This window comes from Astatotilapia calliptera, chromosome 5 (assembly GCF_900246225.1).
Source record: "Astatotilapia calliptera chromosome 5, fAstCal1.2, whole genome shotgun sequence".
NCBI classification, from domain to species: domain Eukaryota; kingdom Metazoa; phylum Chordata; class Actinopteri; order Cichliformes; family Cichlidae; genus Astatotilapia; species Astatotilapia calliptera.
This window is the reverse complement of record NC_039306.1, coordinates 11,361,110-11,388,911: the sequence shown is the minus strand read 5'-3', so window position 1 is coordinate 11,388,911 and position 27,802 is coordinate 11,361,110. Positions and strand designations below refer to the sequence as shown.

Here is a 27,802-nt window from a genome sequence, read left to right as displayed (position 1 = left end):
ACTGGCGTCTTTACAGTCCTTGAGCCCATCTGTCCAACCCTCTGACCAATCACAGTGGAACAGGCGGGACATGGGAGTACAGCCAACAGGGAGCGGCTTGTCAATGTGCGTAAAGAAAGTGAAGTTGGGCAAAATTAGCAAGAATAAAAACTGAAGAAAGCTACAAATAAAAGCATGTAACTCAACTTTTTTTTTTTGCTTTAGGAAAACTTTATAAAACAAAGAGTATATTTGAAGACCAGTATACTCCTCTATTCCACAGGCACCGTCTTACTCTCTAATACTGTGTTAAACACTGGTCAAAAACTCCACTGCCCACTCTTTCAGACATCTCCATACCACCACAGATATGGTTACTTGGATCAACTGTTGTCATCCTCTTCCTCCTTTACTAATCCTCTGTACTTCCTTATTCACCAACTGTCCTCCATCCGTCCTCCTTTATCTGTCATTTTGTCATTTTCTTCATTCATCAGTTCCTCGGTCAGTATTGCGTTTGACTCTTATCAGGAGTTTTATTTTGAAGTCAGACCGGAAGTGGTAATGTGGGCGGTGACAAAGTCGCCGGGGCCGGGCAGCAGCAAGGGTAGTCCGTCGGTTGTGTTGTAGTCTCCTTAAATTACTGCTTGCAGTCAGTAGTGGATCTACAGTTCTTGTATGTTGCCGTGTCGTTGTGTGTCACTTTCTGGCCGTTGACGGGAGCGCACTTGCTGGTCTCTGGTGTAATGGAACTGGACAAAATGGACGAAAACGACTGGAAGTACCACGGAGAAGGAAACAAGAGCCTGGTGGTCTCACACGTACAGGTGAGTCAGCTAGCACAACACTAGACTAGCTTCGGGTTCTACTAAAGCCTTTTCGCCTCGTGCTTTTCGTGGGCAAAATGTGCCTCGGGTCGGGATTGTTTCTACCAGAAAGTTTGTTTGGAGAAAAATGATAAGGGCAGGCGAAATGTCACCTTGTAGGATTTTGTTTATTTTCGGTACATCGTTAGCCTGTGTTTGCTAGCTGAGCCGGCTTGCTAGCTAGCACCAGCTAGTTGTTCAGGCAGTCAGTGAAAAACTGTCAAACAGCAGCGAGGCTAATGCTTACAAACTACGTATAGAAGAATGCCCGGACACTGTGTGGTTGACTGATTGGCGATTGTAGTTAAAATGTAAAATCCTCGGGGTGCTCGGGAGCTAATTTAGCCGTTAGCATCTCTCCCATCTTTCCTTCCAGCAGCTGGAAGGAGAGATACGCAGAGAAGAGAGATACTTTTCTGGATTGCTGCCCGACGCAGTGTCTGCTCAGGTCACTTCCACACAGGTTAAGCCGTCTTTACTCACCTGGACAGAGTGGAGCGTTCACTGACGTGCCCCCCTCCCCGGAGAAGTCTCCTTGAAGGCACTGACCTGATCGTGTTGCCGTTGAGCAATCTGTGAAATCTTGTAAGCATGAATCAGATCGAGGATGTTGTAACCTCCTAGACAAAACATTTACATTGAGGGCTTCCTAATAAAACCGTTGGCACTTGTTGTTCAGGTTTTTGTTTTGCAAATTTACGGTTGGGTAGGATCGACTGTACATTATATTAGCTAAACGGGCAACCAACTTTGACAGGAGGCCACTGGGCTCAAGTAACTTTGCTATTCACCCTGCAAAAATGTATTGAAATTATATACGTATAATACAGTTAATAAAAACATAAATAATAAAAGCAGACAAGAGAAACATTTTCTCCAGGTGCATTATTAGATCAATGAATTCACAACTGTGAGCACACAGTATCCTCAACACTTTTCCATTTGTTTTGCAACTTTTTAGCTTTAAACTAGCTGCAGAAACTATTTTCAGCTTCAAAGAGACATGAGAACTTCCCAAAGTTCTCCTCAGTCATGCTGTGTGGCACGATGGCTCCAGAAGCACTAAACGACTGCAAACATAATACAGTGTGAGCTCAGTTTAATTATTAATTTATTGGGGATATGGGTGTTTAAGTTATTCAGTACCAAAGTATATAAATTAATGTTAAATTTAGTATAGTAAATTAGCTGATAAATGTGTTGGCACAGACAGCTGAGGGGGCACAGTGAGTTTATTGCCCCAGACCCCTGAGGCCTGTGTGTAATGCCTAAGCTGGCGCTAGGGCTGCTCAATTATGGCAAAAATGATAATCACGGTTATTTTCACTGAAATTGAGATCTCGATTATTTGACGATATTTATTTAACCCTTTAAGACCTACCATAGAACCAAGTCCGCCAGAGCTTATATTATTTTTTTACATGTTGTAGTGCCATTTGTGGGAGCATTTCAAGTTGCTATACATCAATACAACTGTTATAGCCCATATTTTAATGATATGTATGCATTAAGTCCATAGTAACTACATTAATTGCAAAAAAAATGCAATAAATTACAAAAAAATTGGAAATCGTTTTTGTTTTTTATATATATATTTCTACTTGAAGAAATTTAAGAGGTTTATCCCTCAAAACTTTAAATACAAAAAAGTTGCAAAAAATAGTTTACAACAACAGGAAATTTTTTTTGAGTGTCTTCATAGTTTTATTTTGGAGATACAGCAATTTTTATATACTGCAGGAAAAACAAAAAAACAATCCTATGATGCAAATTTGCAAAGAAAACAGCACGTGCATCAAAATAAAATGTTTCCAGCAGTGCAATTCGAGTTCTAAGCATCCCAGAAACTATTCAGAAAAGTCAAACATGACTTATAAAAACACCAGTATAGGCTTTTAAGGCCTACAAGTAAAAAACTACATTTTCTGCGAAAATGGCGGAAGTCTGTTTCACTGTGGGAAGTGTTACAAACAGCTGATCGGATCGGCAAAGCCTGTTTCTGGAAAATGTTTTTGTTCCTGCAAGCGCTTTTTATGCAATTTTTGCAAAGCTAGATGTGGAAGGAAACCGTGACCTAGGACAAGCTGATGGCATGAGATGTAAGTACAACTCCTCTGGTTTCATATGCAAAATTTTTTTATTGCGCTAGCTTATGCGGTTCCAGTTCTACAGGGATTTAAAAATGGTTATACAAAACGGAGCGTGCTGCTCTGACCGGCTTTAAAGGGTTAATAATAACAATGTATTGAATAATGACTTTAAAAAATAATATAAAATAGTGTGCAAATATTGATAACAGTGCAAATGTTTGCAATATAAGAAATAAATGAAAAATGTAAACATCTATGTTTAGTGAACTTTGCAGTGTTGCTCTGTGGTGCAGCTACTACACCGTAGAAAAGTTTACACACTGTGTCTACTTGATCCACGTCTGACTCCGTGAACCCATAATGTTTCCACACCACTGAAGTTTTTTTTTTACCTCTCTTTTCAACCAAAGGCAGTCACTCTCCTCCCCAAATAACTTCTGCTTAGCTTTCCGAGCTTCCCTCGGGTCCTCTTAATTGTTGTGACACGTGTTCGAAACGCAGAGAGGTGCGCTCGATTTGCCACACGGAGCAGCGCGAGAGTAAAGCACGAGGGAGGGGCTAATAATCAGCTCAGTCATTTTTAATGATCGTTGAAAGCCCAGATCGTAATCGTGATTAAAATTCGATTTATTGAGCAGCCCTAGCTGGCGCTGGGTGCTCCACCTTATGAAATCCAGTGACTTTTCCCCCACCATTACAGATTCTTTAAACTCAATGAAGAAATTAAAAGTTCTAAACTGAAGCTTTGTTTGGCACTTCGTATGTAAAACAAGCAAAACGTTCAAGTGAACATTTTGTGGCATTTAACCAGAAGTATTAATTTAAATATCTGTAGATGTTATCGTAGTTCTGATGATTTTCCTTTGGTGGGTGTAAATTAGATGTATAGTAGATCATTATTAGATGTATAGAAATAAATATGCAATATTTCTCAGACATATCTTTTAATTTAAAGAGGGAAATGCTGGTTTTATTCTCAATTTTTAGATATTACCTTTGATTTCTGTTTATACCCCATTTTGCCAGAGATGTTGGTTGAAACAGGTTGGGTACAGTGGTTGTTGTCTCATAGTATTAAGTTTCCTGGTTTGAATCTCCAGGGCAGCTGGGGCCTTTGCATGTTTTCATTTTCATGTATGTGTTTCCTCTTCTCGGTCTAGTTCCTCCTACAATCCAAAGATATGCTTGTGTTTGTTGCCTCTCGCCCTGTGACAGCTGGGATGGGCTTCAGCCCTCCTGTGACCCTCTGTTGGATAAGCATTAAGTAATAGGATGGATGTGGGCTCAAACAAATTTGAAAGATAAATCTAAATTAGAGATGTTCACCGCATAAATATGCTTTCCACATGATGCGTTTTGCATTCCTACAGTCAAGTGTCACCAAATGGTAATTCCACAGAGAGTTGCTTAAAGAGAAATAGCAATAGACAGAAATGAGTCATATTAGGGCTGTGCTATATGACCAAAATCTCATATCCCATATCCCAATTCTATCGTCCTGATAACGATATAAATCACAAAAATGTAACATTTTCTGTAAATTCTGTGAATCTCGGGCAGCTTGTCTTGCGGGAAGTGTTTCCAGCTGCGCTTCATGTAGCTGGACTCCAGTGTTTTAACAGATGCATGAAACTATACATTTTTAGACAGAAGTTGTAACGGCCGCCGTTTTCTTTTGTGAGTATTTATTAGGCTTGCTGCGGGGAAAAGCCTGTTCTAACGTTTGAGTCTAAGGTTTATTTTTTTAGCACCTGGCAGCTCTTTTTTTTTTTTTTTTTTTTTTTTTAAATTCTCATCCGTAAATAATCTGCTCTTTCACGTGATTCCGTTTATTTTGAAAAGTCTCAACAGGATCTTGAGCTTTATTGTGAAAGGTTTATGTGGAACATAAACAAACGGACACGCGATGGTGTTGTTGCTAACCACAACACATAAAAACAGGCGCTTGTCCCTCCATAGTGTGGTTATATAAAATATAAGAGAAAGAGAGAACTTTAAGAAATTAATATAGCCACTACAGTGACCATCAAAACGATGAAAAATATTGCCGTAAACAGTTTATTTTGCGACACCACGAAGCAAACCATAGCGTAAAATGAAACGATAGATGTTTTTATATTGTCATCCGATATATATCGTTATATCGAACAGCCCTAAGTCATATGGATAAAATCTGAGAAATATTTTTTTAAACTTTTATACCAAAACCACATGAAGGTGCCTGTTTTTGGTTGATCCAGGAATTTAAATACTTGTCAGATCAAAGAAGTTAAACAATATATATCCATCATGTAATATTTTAATACTTGGGCTCTGCTAGAGCAGTTTTGCACGATTCACAGTTTAAAACGGTCCTTATTTTATCTTCAGTGGGGGCCTTGGCGCAGACTCTCAGTTCATGCACTGTCTCAAAATAATTGTTTTAGCTCCTCTCCCTTTACTCTTATTGGCTACCCCACACAAACAGAAGGGTGGAGAAACAGGATGGTGGGGCTTCTGTGCTCACAGCTAGAGCTCTGTGCCTGACATGACCGTATAAGGGATAACAGTTATTATTCACAGCTTTTTGTGCACTTTTATCTACATAGACCTTGTTATTTTGAACTGTGGCATCTATCGATCTATCTATCGATCGTCACATCATTTTTATGTTGAATACTCAAACATATTACCATGATGAGTGAAAAGTTGTTATATTTTTTTCAAAGAAGATAAGAAAAAAAACAAAATGGTAAAACATTAGCTGGTTGTAATTTTTAAAATTGGTCTGTGGCATAGTGGTTAACAGATTCACCTAATATGCAAAAACCCTTTTCTTCGTGACCTGGAGGACACAGAAACCTAGCCTTAGCGAGCCACAAGCTAGTCCACTCCTAGTGCCGTTCCTGAGCTCGGAAAAATGAGAAGGTTATATAAGAAGTGCATCTGGTATAAAAACTGTGCTAGCTCATCTGCTGTAGCGAACCTTTGGGAAATAAGATTTTACAATTTGCATATCCCAAACTACCATCAGTCAGTCCCAGTCATTAATTAGATTACAGTGATGATAATAAAAAAAAAAGATTGTTGCCTGTAGTGGCACAGATGTATATCTCAAGAGTTTTCATCATGCTCTTTTCTTGCATGATGGCCCGCCATTGAGCATGAGTGAGTAAAATGTACTTGGGCAGGAATGACACAGCATACCCGTTTGCTTATATTGGTAAGAGGCAGACACACTTTGGATTTGCCTGATCTTCTGCAAAGAGTATTAAGTGATCTGAATTATAAACCTCACAGACACAGGACTCCTAGTTTCTGTAATGACAGTATGGGACCAGACAAAACCAGCTGGATTTGTTCTTGGCATTTTCAGTCATGTGGACAAGTTTTAACAGGACTGAAAAACTAAGCACACCCTTACTGCTTAGAAGAAGCCATGTGCTGAAGATAAATGAATCAATTACATATGACCATATCTTTAAAAATAAATAAATAAATAAAATGTCAAGGTGCTGCAGACCCAGTCAAAGTTTGGACCAAACCTGACTGAAGTGGAAAACTACTTAACTCAAAATAAAAGCAGAAATCTACGTAGTTTTAGTCTTTTTTTTTAAATTTCTTTTAGTCTGTTAAAATCACAGCTTGCCTGATGAGGCTGTGATGGACATTGACGTATGGAGTTTTGATCTATAAGACTGTGAGGGAACTGCTGTTGTTCAGTATTATTGTCAAGCTGTGCTGATGTTTACCTCAACTAACACACAAACTGATAAAAAGTAAACTGAAAGGAGGAAACCCACTCTGGAAACTAACTAAAACTAAACTGAAAACAAGAAGTCAAATGAAATATAAAAAATTAAAGTAATCTGTAATAGGATGTGCTTTTCATGAGTTTTTGAGATAAAATATTTTTGTGTGTGTGTCGGGCATGCGTCATTGTTGGAACTAAGAAAACTGAACTGAAAAGGGCCCATGTAAATCAGTGATAGTGAATTAATAATGAAGTGTGCATATGTGTAAATGGCCTATATTTATATAGCGCTTTACTAGTCCCCTTCACACTGACAGAGGCGAGGCTGCCGAACACTGACCAGTAGGCAACGGGTTAAGTGTCTTGCACAACGACCGAGAATGTCCAAGCCGGGGTTCGAACCGGCAACCTTCCGATTACAAGGCGAACTCCTAACTCTTGAGCCACGATTGCCCCCTGTCCTTTGACTGTGGTGTAAGCGCCCCAATGATCCACACATCCAAGTCCTGCTCCCCTCTAAATATAATTCTGCTTTATTTAACTCTCTAAAAATGGAAAATGGGCCCAAAATCACTACATCTAAGTAAGGGTGGGAAATTTCTCTCCGCTAACACAACTGAGTAAATTAAGTTATGATCGTTTCACAAACTGTTCTGGGAATGTGTTTGGAAAACAAAGAGCTCAGACTTATTAGCGTGGCTTCAAAGGAGTTAGATAAAAGAAGCAGGCTTTACATGCAAAGCTACATCCTTTTATTCAAAGCAGTTCTAACATTAGATGTTTTTTTTACACGTGACCTACGAGGCCAGTTGCTTTTATTAATTTCTTTCCCACGTGTAGCACACAGCAGGTGCATTTACACTACTGAAAAGGCTCTATGTGGTTTAAGCGCTGGTAACGTGTGGGTAGAGTGTGCAGGGAGTGAACATGTGGGTGTCGTGGGCAATTTCTAGAAAATGTTCAGGGCGGTGTTACAACGTGTGAAAAGTCTTAATAACATTGCATCTGTGGACATTTAACTTGAAAAAAAAATTGACCCTGGTTATTGAATTACTTCATTAAAAATATAATATTTAATTAATAATAAACAATAAATGTTGATTATTTTATATATTGTTTTTATTATTATTTAGTTTGTACAACATTCACAGTGCAGTAAAATGCATTGTCTGCTCTGTAACTTTTTTTTTTTTGTGAGCATGTTGACGATCAGAACTAAAGTCTCTGTGTTTTCTGTCAGCGTGCTAAGGCGTGTGAATGGGCTTCACTGACTGAGTGTTTGAATGTTTTTGTGCACAGTAACACAAGTCTGAACTTGCACTCCGATGCAGATATTTGGATGCCTACTGCAGTCTTTAGCATTAATTATACCACTCGTGTGTTTTGTTCCCAAACACACTCTGGACTTGATGTTCTTAAGGACTCTTGTGACTTGCACTGACTGGGTTCAGTATTTCAGATGTGTGTCCAGATGTGTCCTTTTTTTTGTCTTCTTTCCAAAAATGAGCTTAATTGATGCTTTTGATGTCTTTTGCAGCATCCCAGAGTTCTGCGCCTACTCAAGTATCCAGCAGAGGACTCTGAAAACCCTCCACAGGTAATGAGTCTGTTCGCTGAAGGGGTGGAGGGCCTGAGCCTACACTTTTGAGAGCCAGAGAAACATGCACACTGTTGAGTTTATTTCCTTCCCCTTGCATTAAGAGAAAGAATGTAGGCTATACCTTTCACCGAGCTTCCGTTGCATACAGTGAGGGATTTATTTAGTCTCTAACTATTGAACATAAGTGCATTTATGTTAGTGCAACAGCTAAAATGTTGTTAAATCCTAACAATTAGAGCTGGGCGATATAAGATTTTTTCATATCACGATATGTTTTTTTCATTTCAGGCGATAACGATATATATCACGATATAAGCCAAATAACTATATTTGTAAAATTTAAATGTGCCGTTGCTCACAAGTAAAATGTGAAATAATCAGCAGCTTGTTTTTATTTAAATATTTATCTCCCATAATAAGTTCAACAGGGTAGATGTACTTAAGGAACATGAGACTTTTTCAGATAAATAAAGGCAAATATTGCAAACTACACAAAAGGCAGCCACTAAAGCGTTTAAGTTTCAAAATAGAACAAACGAAACAGACTAAATTGTCAATTCCATTTAGAAACAAAATATTAATTCTAAAAATAAATCTTAGTTTGTTTTACAGAAGAACAGACAAAACTGACTAACTTTTGTCAATATCAAATAAACTGAGAACTAAAAGGAAATTCTCAATCTCTCCTTGTTGTATAGCTTAGCTTTTCAAACAGTTTTAACAGTTACTTTAGTCTGACAAAAGCCGAATGACGAATTAGCGCTTCCAGTCAGAGACTGAGGCTACGTCCACACGTACACGGGTATTTTTGAAAACGGAGATTTTCCGTTTTTGTTTAAAAAAAAAAAAAAAAAAAAAAAAATCCCGTCCACACATAAAGGGAGAAATGAAGGAAAACGCTGCTATGAACATGCCAAAGCAGCAGGTGGAGCTAGATTCCTAACCGTGCAGAAATGTTGGCCAATCAGAAGTCTAGAAGCCTCGGTGGGAAAAAGTAAACAAAGCTGGGGTCGTATGTGTGGAGGGACAGTAACTGTGTGTAAGCATTTAAACACTGCAGAGAGTAGAATTAACAGTAACAGTATTGTAGAAATTCATTTCACCGAAACAATAACTTGGCGCACAGTGTGACGTCAAAAAATGTGCACACCTTTGACGCTGCGTTTTCTCTGTTTTTCTAGTCCAAACGTAAATGCAAAAGTTTTCAAAAATCTTCGTTTTCAGTGACCAAAAACACCGTTTACATGTGGACGAAAGGTGCAAACGCATAGAAAAATCTGCGTTTTCAAAAATACCCGGGTACGTGTGGACGTAGCGCATGCACCAGTTTATTGTATTTCCAGACTTGCTTTTGGCACATTTACAGTGCACGCTACTCTGTTTTTTGTCAGACTTGAAATAGCCGAAATGCCTTCACACTACGGAACTTCTATGGCTCTTCCGTTCGACAATCTCTCCGGCATTGGAACCATCATGTTTTCTCTTCGGTCACGCTCGGTTGATTTTTCTAGTCGGCGCACTCATTTCCTCCATTACCCGGGCGGTACGGTGGCTGGCTGCTTCCCAAACAAATACACATGTGCGGCTTGGCACTTGTGCTGTATGTAACAAGTCACGTGACGTGACGCTGCGGCTGTGATTGGTTCGGCTCTGCGCTACGTAATTTGGATTGGCTGACCTTTTTTTTTTTTTTTCTTTTTTTTAAAGAGGACAAGAGCGGCTAGGTCTATCACGATAGTTTAATTTTTCTATCGAGTAAAAGTTATATCGCGATACATATCGTTATCGTTCTATCACCCAGCTCTACTAACAATCTACTGGTTCTTGACTTTATGCATGCCCTTTAAAGCTGTACTAACTTGTTCAGTCTGGTTTGTATGTGTAAAATGTCTCATCAGCATCTCCTTGAGTCTTCGTCATGTCTTCTTTGCAACAGTCTCATTTTTCACTGACGAGCGCAAACACCAAGTGGAAAATAATTGGAGACAAACAAGCGTCTCTGCAAACACTGTCGCATGAATCTCCAGTGTAATGTCAAACTAGCAGACAGAAATACCCCCCTTCCCCCTCCCACCATTGAGTTGATGATGGATCAGTGCAGCCATTTCTGGGGAAATCAATATATAAAAAAAGTTGGCATGGATCACAATCTACTGCTGATAATTCTGACCTTTGTTAATTCCTGAAACTGATTTGAGGGAGGGCAATGGATGAAATTTGGGTCTGTTGTCTTCAGTTTAAGGAGTTCAGCACTGATTGGCACACTGGTGTAAGCACTTAGTATGTTATATCTGCTGTCAGAGAATTTACAACCTGAAGCAATGAAAACAGTTTACTGTTATCAACACGGCTTTTTGCACATCGGGCTTAACTTGACTCAGCTCTACTTAAACCGCATGCGGTGAACAGTTCACCTCAAGTTGTTTTTTTTTTTTGTTTGTTTTTTAAGTAGAAATAGTATTTCACATTTTCTGCTTTTCTTGGGGTTCTTGTCTGAAAAATATCAAACTAACCAGTGTCTGTTTTTTTTTTTTTTTTTTTTTTTTTTTTTTTTTTTATGTCAGCTCACGAAGCTGGTCATGAGCTGCCAGCTGATGGACAGAGTAAATGAGGCTGTTCGCACCTGTTGGCTGACTGAAGTCTGCCTCACAGCCTTCATTTACATGGAGATTGTAGTTGTTTACATCTTTGTCAGATTGAAGATTCAAATGCAAACCAAAGTGTGGCCCCACACCCACGCCCAAAATTCAAATTTATTTCATTCCATCAGATAGAATGTCAGGACTGACTGTTTCCAACGTCTAAGTCATGAGTCATACCACAGACGTTAAATAGGGTTCAAAAAGTAAAACAAATGGTACAAGCAGCTTAAGCTTGCATTCCTTTAACTCATATGTCAGCTTTAAGTCTTGTTAATAAACAGAAGGGTGTTCATTTTTTAAGGTGCTACCATATGAGCGTGCCCTGTCACAGTTAGATCCACCCCTTGCTCACCACAACCTGGATAACACTTCCCGATTTACCACAATTCTGAAAAACTAGTTCATGCATTTATTTTTTAGTATGGTGGTTTTCTGCTAACTGAACCATTTAGCTTTTAGGAAAAAAAAAACTGTATGAAAACATGTAGGTATATGGGTGTTAAAATCCCAGAGATTCCAGTACTGGTTGGTGGAGTTCAGGTTTCACATTACTGCTGGTTCTGGAGTTAATTTATTTTTCTTTTTTTAATCACAGACTTGGTTTATTTTTAGAAACTTCCTCTTTCATATGCATGAGCTCAAAGCTGATTAACCAGCTGGTAATTTAACAAAATTTCTTTTCTTTTAAGTCTTGCATCCTGTTCCTGTTGGCAGATGATTTTTCTGCACAGACTTCTCCATTTCATGCTGTACCTTCAGTCAGTGTTTATCATGGGTGTGGCTGGTTTTGTAGAGAGTTCTACCTTTAATCCTCCAAAGCTCACACTTCCCGGCTGTTTGTGCAAGTTGGAGGAAAATACATCACTGAACAGCAGCACATCTGTTTGACTAACAGATTCATTATAATCATATCTGATTCCGTGACACTCGAGAAGCGATTAAATATCTCTCCTTTGCTGTTAAAATTTGGCTTTAACTAACATGATATTACCTGCTGGTTTGTGTGTGTGTTTACCTGCCTGTCTTTGTGTGTGTTTGTCCCCCAGACAGCAGAGCAGGCTTACAGGCAGATCCAGAACATTGTTGACTTTAGCTCCAACGTGATGAGCAGCCTGCTTGGGGAGAAGTTTATCCACAGCGGGGTAAGATGGGGTCAAGTCTTTTACTTTCAGGAACACTGGACTGATTTAGCTTTGCATCACTGAGGATGGCGAAGGACCTGGATCACAGAGGGTTTCAGGATCAGTGGATGTCCTCGTTTAAAATATGTTGCCTTTTTCCTTTTACTTGTTGTAATAAACTGTAGAGGAGAACATCCAGTATGGCTGTGCTGCCGCTTGTCTTCATCTGCTGGCTCAATGTTAGAGCATCCCCTCTGTGATCCAGGCTCTTGTGATTCATTATATATATCCTATAAGTTATAGCACTGGTTTGCTTGCCCGTGTTTGTAAATTGGAGTGTGTTAATGAAAATGTGAATGCATTGTTATTCCTGAATGACTCTTTGAAAATCATGACCATCCCTAGACCCGTGTCAGGTGCTCTACCAGAATTATTTATCTTGAGATGTTTGGAGTGTGCTGCGGGTGTCGGGTGATATGTTGTAGTGATTACTAGGGCTGCTCGATTATGGCAAAAATGATAATCGCGATTATTTTCACTGAAATTGAGATCTCGATTATTTGACGATATTTATTTAACCCTTTAAGACCTACCATAGAACCAAGTCCGCCAGAGCTTATATTATTTTTTTACATGTTGTAGTGCCATTTGTGGGAGCATTTCAAGTTGCTATACATCAATACAACTGTTATAGCCCAAATTTTAATGATATGTATTCATTAAGTCCATAGTAATTACATTAATTGTAAAAAAAAGTGCAATAAACTACAAAAAAATTGAAAATCGTTTTTGTTTTTTGTTTTTTACATATATTTCTACTTAGAGAAATTTAAAAGGTTTATCCCTCAAAACTTTAAATACAAAAAAAGTTGCAAAAAATAGTTTACAGCAACAGGAAATTTATTTTGAGTGTCTTCATAGTTTTATTTTGGAGATACAGCAATTTTTATATACACTGCAGGAAAAACAAAAAAACAATCCTATGATGCAAATTTGCAAAGAAAACAGCATGTGCATCAAAATAAAATATTTCCAGCAGTGCAATTTGAGTTCTAAGCATCCCAGAAACTATTCAGAAAAGTCAAACATGACTTATAAAAACACCAGTATAGGCTTTTAAGGCCTACAAGTAAAAAACTACATTTTCCGCGAAAATGACATCACTTCCGGTTTCGGGCAGGAAATGGCGGGCATGCGATAGTTTGCACTGACGTCTGTTTCACTGTGGGAAGTGTTATGAACAGCTGATCGGATCGGCAAAGCCTGTTTCTGGAATATTATGTTTTTGTTCCTGCAAGCGCTTTTTATGCAATTTTTGCAAAGCTTTATGTGGAAGGAAACTGTGACCTAGGACAAGCTGATGTCATAAGATGTAAGTACAACTCCTCCGGTTTCATATGCAAAAAATTATTGCACCAGCTTACCTGGTTCCGGTTCTACAGGGATTTAAAAATAGTTATACAAAACGGAGCGTGCTGCTCTGACCGGCTTTAAAGGGTTAATAATAACAATGTATTGAATAATGACTTTAAAAAATAATATAAAATAGTGTGCAAATATTGATAACAGTGCAAATGTTTGCAATATAAGAAATAAATGAAAAATGTAAACATCTATGTTTAGTGAACTTTGCAGTGTTGCTCTGTGGTGCAGCTACTACACTGTAGCAAAGTTTACACACTGTGTCTACTTGATCCACGTCTGACTCCGCAAACCCATAATGTTTCCACACCACTGAAGTTTTTTTTGTTTTTACCTCTTTTCAACCAACGGCAGTCACTCTCCTCTCCAAATAACTTCTGCTTAGCTTTCCGAGCTTCCCTCGGGTCCTCTTAATTGTTGTGACACGTGTTTGAAATGCAGAGAGGTGCGCTCGATTTGCCGGAGGAGCGCGAGAGTAAAGCACGAGGGAGGGGCTAATAATCGGCTCAGTCATTTTTAATGATCGTTGAAAGCCCAGATTGTAATCGTGATTAAAATTCCATTTATTGAGCAGCCCTAGTGATTACCATTTTACACTTGTGGAGACATTACTAATTAATGAGACTTGATCCATCTTTTGTTCAGAAGAGAGACCAAAGCGCGGCTCGCATCTGTGTTTGTCAAGTCACTTTAGGCATTCATGAGAGCGGCAATTTCAGTTATTAGTGGCCTTTAATACTTCCTAAATATAAAGTAATGCAACACTGTAAAGAAGTAGATGTCTCATTTATAGCAATGACATATCTTTGCTAAAGCAACTGTGACTCCTAAAGACAAGACTATCAGAACATTCAGAAATCATGAGATAACAATTTTCCAAACAGAAACGATGCCTAAGGTTGCTTTATTTATTTTTAAGTGGACTGTTTCACCAGTTTGATCTATTCTGAGCTGCATCATAAATCAGATATTCCGAAAAACAATGAGTCAGTGTTGAGGTCTGGAGGGCTTATACCACATGAGCATCATTCCCTGGTCAGATGATGCTTAACTTTACATGTAAAAGCGGAATTTGTCCTTCTTACATTTATAGTAGTGTCCAAATTCATGCCGTACCTCACATGTGATGGTTATTAAAACGTGTTAAAGCAGTGTTTTGTATGATTCTTCGGTTGTGTATTATAGGAAGGATTTTTATTAGGGTGTTTATGTAAATGTTCGACATTGACTTTGTGACACCAGCCTGCTCTGCATGCTATCGCTTCCATGATGAACTTAAGATAAGCACGCTGCCTGGAGTTAGCGGTGCTTTACATAGATGTAGCAGCAGCTTAACAGATGCTTTATTTTCCATACAGGAAGTGGTTAAACTGCCTCTCGAGTTTGTGCGGCAGTTATCAATCAAAGTCCAACATCAACGTCCAGGTGAGACTGAAATGTTTATCGCTTGTTTCGACTTGTGATAGTTCTGTAACGGCACAATGAGCTGCAGTCAGATTAAACAAACGCTCTGTCTTTCTGTGTGCGTCAGCGTGGCGCTGTGATAAGGTGATGGACATCTACAGTGGGTGTGCGCTCTGTCTGCCCAACCTGACGTCTCCAGCCCTCCACCAGCCAACACACACTCCCCCACTCTGCATCGAGATCAAGGTAAACACACACACACTTGTGGTAGTCTAAGCCAACTTTGTCCCTTTGTACATGGTCAGGGGTTTTCCTTCAAACAATAAAGGTCACACATCAAAGACTTTTTGTCCTTTACTGCAAAAGAAAATCCTGGATTGTTATTGAAACTTGTATTGAAATTTTTTTAGATATTTTGTTTATTACACGTCCAGGAATAACAGGGCAACACACAGACTTTTGTTAAGTAACTCACATTCATTGTTGTAACTAATGCCCCTCCAGATATTTCTTCCTGAAAATAATAAAGTTAATTAGATTTGGCTTGTTGTTAATTTCAGTTGAAGCTCAGTAATAAAAGTGATGTTCAGCCATAGAGATAGAAATCTCGTGGCCAGGACCTACACCATTGTCACACACACAGTGATCGGACTAAAGTCACATGAGGGTGAGTATGAGTGTGTGTGTGTCTCACTCAGCTGATGTTTTGTTTTCAGCCTAAATGCGGTTTCCTGCCATCCCCCAAACATGTCAGCAAAGACATCAAGACCAAAGTGTGTCGCTACTGCATGCACCAACACTACAAAGTAAGTACAAAGACACAGCACAGCTACAGAACAGCATGATGGGAAATCAGGCATATTGGATGTTTATGGGCTGAAATCAGAAGTATAAGAATCTAATGCTCTCTTTACTAAACATTACCGTGTTTTGTCCACCTCAGCCTGTCGTTCTTTATTACAGCCCACGAGGCTCTTCACTCCATAATGAGTCAGTGTTGTAGACTCAGGACTTTTCCTCCCATCATGCAAACACAATGAAATTGCAGCTATGCTAACCTCATAATGGGTGTGACACTGAAAAACATTTAAAATGATAAGACATTTTAAAATACTGGAGGATAATTGTTATAAAAGAATAACTAATGAGGGTGCAAGTGCATCAGCAGCCGTACACTATTGCACAGAAAGTGTCAAACAACAGCACAAACTATAACATGTATGTGTGTTGCATATAAAAGTGCACATATGGTTGTAGCTGCTGGTACAGGCGACTCTGGGTTTGTAAAACAGAAAATGTTGTGTTGCTGTTATTTCTCCTCTCTGTCTCTGGTTCAGACAGCATTAAATTCAAGTCCCTAAAAAACTTACTGACTGCACAAAGTTGGATGTCCTATTTCCTTAAATGAAAACCAGTATTCAGTTTAAAAAAACTAAAGTGGGCTGGATCTGTGTGAGTATCAGGTTAGCTCAGCCTGAGTTTACGTGAAGTCAGGGAGTCAGGAAATAAAACGAAAAAATACTGCACCCTGACTTATTGTTTTAAATAATTGTGATCATTGCCAAAATCGATCAGCTCTATGAGATGATTGTATGTATAAGTAATTCCTGTGAGCCGAACGCTCAGGTAGCTCATCCTAAAAAGGTAAACCTGCCTGAGCAGGTTTTTTTGTGTTCAGTTAACTTGTTCATGTCATGTTTTGTCAAACTTCCCGTTGGATAAGTGAAGCTTTGATGCCTTCAGAACAGTGTGTGTAGTATTTTCATGTGTGTGCGTGGCTCCACTTATAAATAAAGCGACTGTGTGCAGATCCTCAAACGACCTTTTTCATCCATCTGATTTGTGTCTGTAGCTGCAGTGAAGTAATCAGCTGAAGGCAGTAACTTGTTTAAAAAAAAAAAAAAAAAAAAAAACTGAAAATGTGAGCCTTTGTTAGATGATCACATGATCAAACAGAGGGAGTAAAGAATGAAAGCTGCTCCAAATAAAGGTCTGTTATCTTCTGCTGTTCAGATGCACAAAAGCCCTGATTGATCGTGGCCTGGATGGGCACACCTAAAGTCTAATGCTTGTTTTGAGCTCGAGCTGGGGAAGAGGATTGCAGATGGTGCTTGTTGTCGATGGAGGAAGTGTACAGAATATCCTGTCCAAACAGTCTGTGGGTCACTGTTACTTGTGCTGCTGTCGGTCTGTTAGGCAACTGCAGAGAAGACAAAGTTATAACCTACGAAGAGCTGAACTGAAACGGAGTGTTTTAAAAATGGACAGTGTCTACTGCAGCCACAGTCGGCCACACGTGTCTCCGCTCTGAAGAGGTCAAAACTCCAGCAGCACCTGTAATTGCAGCTCACAAGCTGAAATGCGTCACTCAGCCATTAAAGGTTTTCTGCATCCTCTGAAGTGCTGCTGGAGGTTTTCACCTGATCAGTTTATTTTCCCCCCTGAGCATTTTTGAAGTGGGTCATGCTGTGCAAGAAACCTGTGTTCTGTTTCAGCATAGAGTGATAGCATATAGATAAAGGTAGCACACACTGAGGTCTACAGATACTGAGAAAAGCAAGTTTTAAAATAGATTTTTAGTTTTCTTAGAATTAAAATGCGAGCTCACTTTGAAGTATAGAGTAACTCGGTCCTTTTAAGCTCTATAAAACTGTTCAGTTTTCTCTTTGGGGTCAGTTATTGATTATGAAGATTTCAGTCCTGTTTCTCACTTGTGACTAATGACTTTGTATTCTGTTCTTTGTTTGGCGGTCAATCAGTCTGTTGTTCACTTACAAAGGCCCGTTATTCCAAGCTACCCCATATCACTTTCAAAGTGTTACTACTGAAGCACATGGATACAGGAAGTGCCATGAGGTGCTGGGGAACGGGTTTCTGGTAGTCTACATCTTTCTAAAAGGCAAACAATAGAAATTAAGTCCGTCCCTCCCCTCAGTGGTTACCAGCAGCCAGCAAGATACTGAAGAAAACAAGATGATCGCTGAATGTTGCCACTCAGCACTGACATGATGTATTCATGCTCTTTTACAGTTGTACGACCCGTCACAGTCTTTGTAACGGTTAACTGCTTCCTTTTACCTCCGGTCTACAAGACGAGAAGGAATTTTATCTATCCCAGGTCCCATCCTCTCTCCCAAAGTTGGGCCTTTCTGGATCATTAGATTCTTGAAATGAGTCTCTGCTCTAAATTGCTAAATGACGAGAGACCTGTTTTTAAAGCAGGAGTGTCAATCACGCCGTCTTAGAAGAGAAACGGAACCGGCAGAACAAAGAACGGTGGCAGTTCATATTGCACACTTCAGAACAAATTTACAAAGACCACCATCCTTCAAATGACAAAACGGCAAAAAAAAAAACGAGAACAAAACCGCTCACTAACTTTTAAAACACATGTTAATAAAAATCTGAAGGTTGATCTCATCAAAAGTTTAGGACTAGATTTAGTCTAGCCCCATGAAAACCCGCACCTAACAGATGTTTGCTGTTTCTGTGTTGCTTCTCTCCGTTTGACTTTTCTCCACTCTTCTGTGTCTGCAGGTGGCCAACGGGAAGTGGAAGAGACGCAGTTTTTACTGTCCACTCGACCTGTTCTCAGGGTGAGACTCTGCAGTGTTTAAGACACAGCTGCCTTTAGTGTCATTTACCATTCATGAAATGTTTTCTTCAAACATTGCAGTAACACAAAGTGAAGGAAAAATACTTTGGTTATCTCACAGTTGAAGTGGAATAATGCATTCACTGTGCAGCCAGTCCTGTTTGTGAGGTGTTTGTTGAAGTGTGTTATCTGTGCCGCTCATGTTGTGGTCTGGAGCAGCTGTGTGAAAGGGCGGCTGAATAACACTGTGGCACTCCTGATTGGATGCTCCCGTCCCCACTTTGTTTAATATTCCTGACGTGATGGATGGAAAACATCTGGCCACAGCTACGAAGACTTTATCAGGCCCTTTATCAGAAATTCGTGTGCTATGAAGTGAAGGGTGAACACATGGGCTGATATTTTGATGAGTTGAAATGTGGGCCCGTGACAGCTGATGATGCCGGCTTTGCACGATGATGGCTTTGGATGGAAAATTCCTTGTGTTGATCTGTTTACTGTGTGATGAAGTGTCTAAACATTAGTCACACACATGGGCCTGACATTTAAGAGTACACGTGGTTTTCCTCTCACATTTTTCTACATCTCTGACCTGACGCCAAACCTGTTGATTTTCCTTAATGTGGGTATGGGAGGGTAAAAAAGCTAAAACCATGGGAGTAACCTCCTAATTTGTTGTGCAGTAAAAAAACAAATAAAGATAAAGAAATGTTAAACTGAATTGCTTGAACAACAAGCGACATTAACAGTAATTGAGTCATTTTTTTGTGATTAAAATCATCATTACTTGTCGGGGACAAAAAAAAATAATTAATTGTAGTGAAAAAGTTGTAAATAAGGGAGAAGCTGCTTCTTCCCTGAGAGGCCTCCAAACAGGCTGACTTGTTGAATCTTTTTCTACTTGTGCAGTTGTGAACTTCAACATTTAGCGTGCTAAGCGAGGCCTGTGGAGTCTGAGATTAGCTCTTGGGTGTTCTGCACACTCTGACCTTACGGTGACTTTGCTGGGATATCCACTCCTGGAAGATTGTGGATTGTAACAGGAGCCTGAATGCTCCAGACCAGGAAAGTGATGAAACCTCTGCTTTTATGTAGGTGCCCACACTTGCCTCTATCAGGTCGCCCAATAATGTTGTTGTGCCCCCTCACCTGAATTCTGCTCATACACCTAAACTATAAGTTGCACTAATTCATGCAGTTTGTTAATAAGAAACTTAAATGGCCATATTACTGATAAGTTATTGCAGAGTAAGCTCAGTTTACTTACTTGGTTCACAGATGTTTATCGTGGTAACCAGCACCACTGTGCAGGTCAGACTTTGGGAAGGTCTCCTAGTGTCTCTTTGACACTAAAGAGGCTGGTTTTAAAACAAGGTCCTACTCGAAAACAGCAAACAAAAGGTCACTGATTCACTTCACAGAAAAAATGTCTGCTGCTGGAAGACGAATGTTTTTGAACATTTAACTGTGGCTACACTTCTCTGATTGTTCTATGTGTGGGTGTGACTATGGATAACGTGAGAGAGCAAGTGTGTTTTTATTAATTAAATGGAATAGTGAACTGACTTGAGCTAACCCAACCCCAACACCTCAGCGTCTTCCTAACATGCAGACGTTTATTTTCCGTACTGCAGATCAGCTCTTGAGAATAAAGCTTCTATTTCTGTGTTGTTGTTGTTTTGTTTGTTTTAGGAACAGACAGAGAATGCATTTTGCCATCAAACACCTGATAGAAGAACCTCAGAACAACTTCAAAGTATTCAAGGTGAGTTCAGTCACACTCATACATGTTTAACTTGAAGTCTTTGTTTTTATGCGGCCTTGTTTTTACTTCTAGGAATTTCACCGTGGAACTATTTCAACATAAATAATATCCTGTTTTCTAAATATTTATGCTGGCTGTGATGAGCGTGTTTACTCTTTCACTGTGAGAGATCAATAGATCAAAAGGTGAAAGAAACCTGGAGCTCTTCACTGTGAACGAACAGGAAATGTAAGCTGAGGGCACGCCTCTCTAAGAACAATTGTGTGATGGAGGTGAAGTCATTGGAAAAGGCTCAAAATGCAGTAACAGAAAAAGAGTTTGATCTAATCCAACTTCTAAATGCACCACAAGCATTGCTGGTTAAAACTTTGGCCTCGTGTTTTCATGAACTCATCCTCAAAATGTCTGAAATAAAGAAAACCGGACACTCAGTATCAGGTCTGTGTCATCTGAGGTCACTTAAGCAGCCACAGTAAAGTGTGTGTGTGTTTTTTCAGGGCGGTCAGTGTATTTACAGCAGTAAGGAAGGCAGCGACGAATCGCCGGACATGAACTCTCTGCTGCATCATCTCAGACCTTACTTCCTACACGCAAACAATCGAATGAACTGTCACGTGACCTGCAAAGCAGTCCTGAACGACTTCATTCAGGTAAAGGCACACCTGAATAAATCTGCTGCAGTCTTACACTGGGACTATTCATTACATACAGACTAACAGGATAGTATGCAGGAATTCATAAAGTTCAGCATGAACAGAACTGAAACTTTTTACCTTTTAAAGGAGGATTTAATTTAAAAGGGTGTGCTGTTGTGTGTGTGCCTTAAAAAAACGAACTTTATTTTTCAGCAGTATGGAGATTTATTGTGTATGAGCATTTTTCTTTTTAATGTACAGTACACACAGTTTATAAATCCCATCCTCGAGATTTTAAAATGCTGACCCCCCCACCCGTTGTCTGCAGGTCCTGGTGAATGCCCTGCTGAGCAGTGGAGGAGGAGATGGCGGTGTGGTGGCGGACAGACAAGCGGAGGGGCGGAGTTTCTGTGAGGCGAGCATCTTCAACAAAGAGAGGATTCGCCATGGTCAGGACCTTTCTTTTCTTTTGGGGTGCAGACGGGTTCACTGATCTTAAGTAGTCCAACATTATCAGCACTAGTTTTTTTTTAAAGTTTTCATCCACAGAGCTGGAGCAGTCCCACCATTCCCGTGTTAATCACATGCCTGATTTTTATTTTATTTTGTGGCCTTGCTAGCAGTGCAGCCTGTTCTGTTTTAATTTAGCTACACTCCGAGGATTAGTCATTTTGATATCAGTTCAACTATTTATCAAAAATAAATTAAATTACTGGCACTTTTAGTATTACAGCTGGTGTAATACGGTGTTACAAGATTGTGCAGCTGTGACGGCCTCCTTCAGAAACCTTTGGACTGAAAGCAGTGATTGTTTTCTCGGCACAAACATCTGAATGTGATTATGTAAATGTGCAAAACAGAAAAACCTGACTTGCTTTTTTTTTTTTTTTTTTTTTTTTAATGCTGCGACTTAAAATTTTATAAACCCTGATATTAGACCTGATGAGAACAGACTGTGACCTTCCTTTGAACACGTCTGTGTTTCCAGGTTCTCGAGGTTTACCCACCGACAGTGTTTTGTTCCGGATCCTTCAGACGCAAATGTTGGACACATTGGACATCGAAGGACTTTATCCTCTTTACCGCCAGGTGGAGCAACACCTGCAGGGCTTTCCCAAAGAGAGGTAACCCCCTGTTATTGAAGCAAAATTTAAACTGGGAAATATAAACTTTGGTTGCCTTGTCTCTTACATCACTTCCTGTTTATGCCAGGACTCGTCTTCAGATAGAAGGACCGTACAATGAAGCGTTCTTGGAGAAGCTGCAGAAATGTCCGGCAGAGGACGACGGCTCTGTGGAGTACGCTGTTGCAAAGGTCAGAGCCCTGGAGACGAGTGTTGGTGCACTGTTTGCATCAGTTTCACATTAAAACAACAACAGCCACCAAAATGCTTTACTGAAAATGAAACACAGAAGTAGAAAGGACCAGAGAGCAGAAACGTGATATACAACCTAATCTTGCCAGACTATCAGGCGGAGACGGGACCACTGATATACAGTCACGCATGTCTTTGCACGGTGAGAGGAAAAATCAGGCAGATGTATCTGCGACGACTCTGAGCTCAAAGGTGTCTGAAGCAAGTCGTTCTGTGTACTCAAGGTGTTGTTTTGACCTTTTGGAAGTAGAAGTTGTCTCAGTAATGTCAGCTTTGCTTCCAAACCTCCTCCTGTGCATGTGCAAAGTGACACTGCATTACAGCTCCATTAATCACTCAGTGCAGAGTACCATCACTATCATTGTCTCTGGCTTCTCCCACCAGAGCACTGCAAAAATGTCATGATAAATGACAGTATGGAAATACACTTACCTACATGTTTGGTGAGTGAAATGAGGAGACGTGCATGCCAACACCACGTTCACTATAGTTTTTCCCACAGTTTAGTTTTAAATATTCGTTATTGTAATATTGGAGTATGAACTAGACTTTAGAGATAAAATAACCGAAACAAATAATGAATGTAGCGGGCGTGTCCCTGGTTTTAGTCGTTAAGTTTCATAAAGCGTGTCATCGCATGAATGTGGTTACTGAGACACGACAGCGATTCAGCTGTGAAGTTTTTACCAGCACAAAACTGGATGCTGGGGATTGAGTTCCTACTTTTGTGTGATTAGTTTCACTTTCATTGGAGACGGTGAATCTGTGTTACCTGACTTGACAAAAGTCCTGCCTACATAATGATATTCTAACAGCTCTACCTGCTGTGTTTCTATTGTAGGTGCACCAGTACCGTGTGGCCATGACAGCCAAGGACTGCTCCATCATGGTCGCCCTGGTGCCCAGCAGTGAGGAGGAAGAGGACAATGAAAAGTGAGAATTCAGCTGTGCAAGTAGAAAAATCTTTTCTGTAGGTGAAACAGTGACGCTAGGATTGAGAGTTTCCTCATCAGTGAGTTTGAAAACATGTTAAACATGTGAAAAGATTTAAAAAAAAAAACAACAACAAACAGCTGGAGGAAATGTTGTGCATTTGTTGGCACTAGGAATGCATAAAGTGTCTTTTATAAGAATCGCTGATGGCTCTGTTTACTTGAGGATGTTCATGTGCACAGATTCACATCAGGGTTTAGTTGTAGTACTTTATCTATGAATAATAGTCAATGACAGCTTTAATTAGACTGTTCATTTAGTAATGAACAAAAAAAAGAAAATTGACTCTTGAATACATCGTTGAGTTTTCAGCACAGAGAGGTCTGGAGTAGGAAGCTCCTTCACAGGTTTGTCCTTTGATTTACAGATGTGAAAATAAAATACTGAGAAAGATCAACACTACTGTGTATTAGAGAGTCCAGCAGGTGGCGCCATCAGCTTGTCTTTGTGTTTCTAATCCTCCTCCTCCTTGTCTCCTCCAGTCTTTCCAGTCAGAGGCAGCTCAGGGACTTCAGACCTCCTGCTTTCTCCTATTCAGCCTCCATCCTGGATTTGGACCCGAAGCCGTTTGACAGCATCCCCCGCCAGCTGCGCCTGGACCAGAAAATCGTCACCTGTTATCTGAGGACTGGCGGTGCCTTGCCAAAGGGCCCTGTAAGAGAGAAGGAGGACTGCACGCTGCTCTTCCACCCCATGTGAGCGCCCAGTCTGAGTCCTGAAGAGGAGGATAACTGTGGCCCTGATGCCTCTGATGAAGAGGAGACGCAGTGTTGGTGGGATTTTGACCACCCTCAGCGCAGAGCTGCAGCTCCTCACTGCACTTCTGTTGCTGCTCTGCACGAGGTCACCTCTGAATAACCAGATATTTGAGTGACTTCCAGGTGTTTGTGTTACTGATACAAGAGCATTTGTATCGCCCCCATCGGGAGGTGAATTCGAACATCTGTCATGCTTTATTAGAGCGTCTCCTGCTTTAATAAAGCGTATGGTGACAGTTAAGAATTAACCTCCAGATTGCCGCATGTGGCAGTGCTGCAGAAGACAGAGAAGAGGGGAAGTGATGGAGAAGCAGGTTGTTGGGCTGATGTCAGTTCATAAATGTGGGCGTGGCTGTCCTCTGATGTTGAGAGAGAGGAGGTGAGGATCTCTGCTTTGCTTTGGTGTAATGTCACTGGTCTGAGGTTTGATTCTGAGCAGGCTTTGCTTCCGTGCTGAAAGAGGTGGCGTGGTGTTTGGTCATAAGCAAAACGCTGCCTCCCTGTTTGTCCCAAACCCCCATTGGTTTAATCTGCTAAATATGCGAAAGGTCAAGCCGCAACACAAACCTTTCAAAGTGGATACAAGCAAAAAGCTGTGTTCATGTCACTCTGGAGCCACTTTCATTTTCAAATTGTTATTTGGCTTCATAAAAATGGACTCACAAGAGTATGTGTGCTAATTTTGGTACATGTGTCCTCTTGTGAAAGTTTAATTAGATTTATCAGAGAGGTGATCTCTTGCATTTCTGCCTCCACTCCAGTAATGTTGTTGTTGATGCTCACAGTCGGTCTTTTATACAGGATAAGAGGAGTAAAACAAAGGTCTGGATGGTACTGTTTGATTAAAAATAATATCGTGTCTGAGAAAATGGAAAAAAGTTAGCAAAACTGATTCAGTCTACAGTCTGATGAGACTCTGTCAGCAACACTGAGCTTCATGATGTACTCAGGTAAAGTGACCCTTTGAGGTACAGCGGGGCCTTTACCTGAGATGAAAGCACATTACTGCTGCATTTCACTCATTCTAACATTCAAACTAATTGTTGCTCTGTAGAAATACAGAAACCTCGAACTTCAGCGTCCTCGTAACGTGGACTCAAGACTCTTCTGTCATCGGATGGAGACACTGATGCATGATCATCACGCGTGTGATCATACACAGAGCATGTCTTTCATTCAGTCTGAGTGCTGCGATTTAACTGAGCTGAAAGCTGAATTTATGAGTTGAGTCATTCACTATAGCAATGATGTGATCATAAAGAGAAAGTAAACAATGATTACTTTTCCTTTGCTGAAGCGAGTCTTGCTTCTCAATAATACTTCTGAACACATAGTCATGCATGTGTACAGTCACCAGTCTGTTGCTTTTCCAGCTTTACACCAAAATAAGCTTTAACATGCTAAAAAGAAACTATATTTCTATATTACCACCACCTTTAATTCTGCCATACTCAGTTTCAGGATTCTATGAGTGGCATGTTTCCCTCTTTAAAGTCTGTAGTTTGAGTGAAATTCAGTAAAAATCAAAGACTTGACAAACATTTAAGTCTGTCCACCCAGGAAAGCATGCACTGTGCATTTAATTAGGATATTGATATCATGCCATGCAGGTATTGATCCAATACCTGAGTTCAGTAAAGAGACACTCAGAATCAGTCATTTATCTGTGATAAATAAAATGACAAATACATCTATAACTATAGATTTACCGCAGGACCAGGACAGAACCTCATTACTGTAAAGAAAATTTGCTGGCATGAAATACCTTCACGTTGTGAAGTGCAGAGCACTTCCTGTCAATGTCAGCTTTTTGTTTTTGACTAGAAATGCAGCTGGTGTGCAGAAATGTTACCTTAACTTTACTAATAAATAAAATATTATTAGTTTCCATTATAATGAAGTAAACCAGCATCCACAAACTAGTGCCCAGTCATTGAACCCCTGCTGTTAGTGATGTTTCCAAGGCGTTGCATGTTACTCTGCAGCATAGATTTAATTCAAGTCTGCAAATGAGGCTCAGTGTGGCCTCTCGGCTGCACAGAGGGGGTGTTCAGGGTTTCAATGCGAAGCAGGGGAAAGTTGCAAAGGCTGCTGGGTAATAATAATAATTATAATAAAAATTACTCTTCTGACAAGCTGAGCTTCATGCTGCTGCTGGTTTTTGTGCCATAAGTGGCTTCTTGTTGTCTGTGTGTGCATCCATGTGCCTAAATGTTCTGGTAGGACTGGAAGCTGAGGGGGGGTGCATGTGAGTAAACTGTTACAGGCTGCGTTCAAGCGGCGGCGATCCATGGACGCAGCCATGAACTCTCAGTACCTCAAACTCCTGAAGAAGCTCGACAGGGTCATGTGACGTTTGAGTAATGATGTGTTCAGGAGCGCTGCAGGTTTTCCAGCAGTGCCAACAGGCTTCAGATAAACTGGTAACACTTGACTTCACTTCCTGCTTCCACTCTCCACCTTCAGATGCCTCCATCAGCCAGTCTGAAAATGAATCACACTAAGAGTCCTCCACACTCCATTCCTCCTCATTGCCTATCAGAAATTCTGTTAAATCCAAACACTAAGCTGGATTCAATCAAAGTCCGGCTCCCTTTGACACACACCTGGATTTTTGGGAGGAGGAGAAGTTGAAGGTTGGAGAGTGGACAGCAGTGAACTGAACCAACCACTGATCGTTTTAAATGTTGCAATGAAGACGCCCCAGGCAGGCAGGCAGGGCAGCGGAGCGCAGTGAGATCGAGGAGTGTCCGGACACCTACACATGTATACCTCTTCCATTGATGCAGAGCAAGTTCTGCATCTCCACAGGATCGAGAACTGAATGTCAGGCAGATCTTTCTAGTAGACCTGAGCCGAGTAATTTGGGCTTCCATCTAATGCAGAAGAAAAGATAATCGGGAATAAACGGTTACCCTCTGCATTCATTTTCACTACAAAGTTCTCATTTTTCACTCTTTACTTCAGCTCGAGTGTGAAGTGGTTGGAGACACTTGGCACCAGTAATAATTCCACTCACATGAAGGTTAAATTAATTGGGATCACAACCGTTGACCAAACTAATCAAGACCCGACTACATGTGCCTGTCTGATGACTTTCTCGCCCCTCTAGCAGCCACTGATGTTTGTTTTAAGATCGAGCTTCAGTGCTGCGTCTGTGAATAAGCGTTAACAGACAGCAGTTTGTCTACAAACTTTCAGCTTTTCATAACTGCCCAATTTTTATTTTTGTTGTAAGATTTAAAGAAGAGAACTAACACTATAACCACTGGACGAGGTTGCATTTATCGATGGCCTCGGTGTGAAGTAAAAATCATACTTTTCGGTCTGTAAACAACCTTCTAACCGTGTCCAGACCGCTTTGTCTCACCCGTGAGCCGCAGCCCTGCTGCTGTCTGAGCGTTGGCCTGCAGAAATATCACAGCACTGTGATACCGACAGACTTGTAATAACTGTGTAAATAGCTGAGAGAAGACAAACTATCAGAAATACAAAAGGTGACATTGCTGTCTGGCATTTTGTATTTAAATTATTTATTTTTGTAGATTTTGACCCGTGAGCTCTGCTGTTACAGTCGTGCTCTTTCTATTGAAATAAAGATTTCTAAGAGACTAAACTCTCGCTGTCCTTCATTTCTGTGACATTAATCTAAAATAGAAAGAAAAAAATATTATATTGGAGGTGTTTCTGTTTTAAGTTTCCTGTGAAAGACTGACTGCTTGGATGATGGACTCCAGGGCAGCTTCAGGTCCCAGAATCCTCAGCAGGCTCTCAAAGGCCTCAGCAGCACCGCCTACAGCCTGAGAAGGGAACAGCTGGAGAG

At 40.3% G+C, this 27,802-nt stretch overlaps 2 protein-coding genes across 5 annotated transcripts in view; one reads left to right on the top strand and one right to left on the bottom strand.

Moving 5' to 3' along the window:
• Positions 1-522: 522 nt before the first annotated feature.
• Positions 523-27,588, top strand: ippk (inositol 1,3,4,5,6-pentakisphosphate 2-kinase). The gene is made up of 14 exons (XM_026167222.1): positions 523-806; positions 8,206-8,265; positions 11,957-12,052; positions 14,812-14,878; positions 14,985-15,103; positions 15,574-15,663; positions 18,395-18,453; positions 20,145-20,217; positions 20,715-20,867; positions 21,181-21,301; positions 21,841-21,976; positions 22,065-22,167; positions 23,070-23,161; positions 23,704-27,588. The coding sequence occupies exons 1-14, from the start codon at positions 726-728 to the stop codon at positions 23,918-23,920; spliced, it is 1,467 nt and encodes a 488-aa protein (XP_026023007.1). The 5' UTR covers positions 523-725; the 3' UTR covers positions 23,921-27,588.
• Positions 27,496-27,802, bottom strand: part of cenpp (centromere protein P) — a 122,017-nt gene continuing 121,710 nt past the window's right edge. For all 4 annotated transcript variants that reach the window (XM_026167225.1, XM_026167226.1, XM_026167228.1 and 1 more), the window contains one exon: positions 27,496-27,802. In XM_026167225.1, the coding sequence (XP_026023010.1) occupies positions 27,672-27,802 (131 nt within the window). In that variant the 3' untranslated portion in view covers positions 27,496-27,671.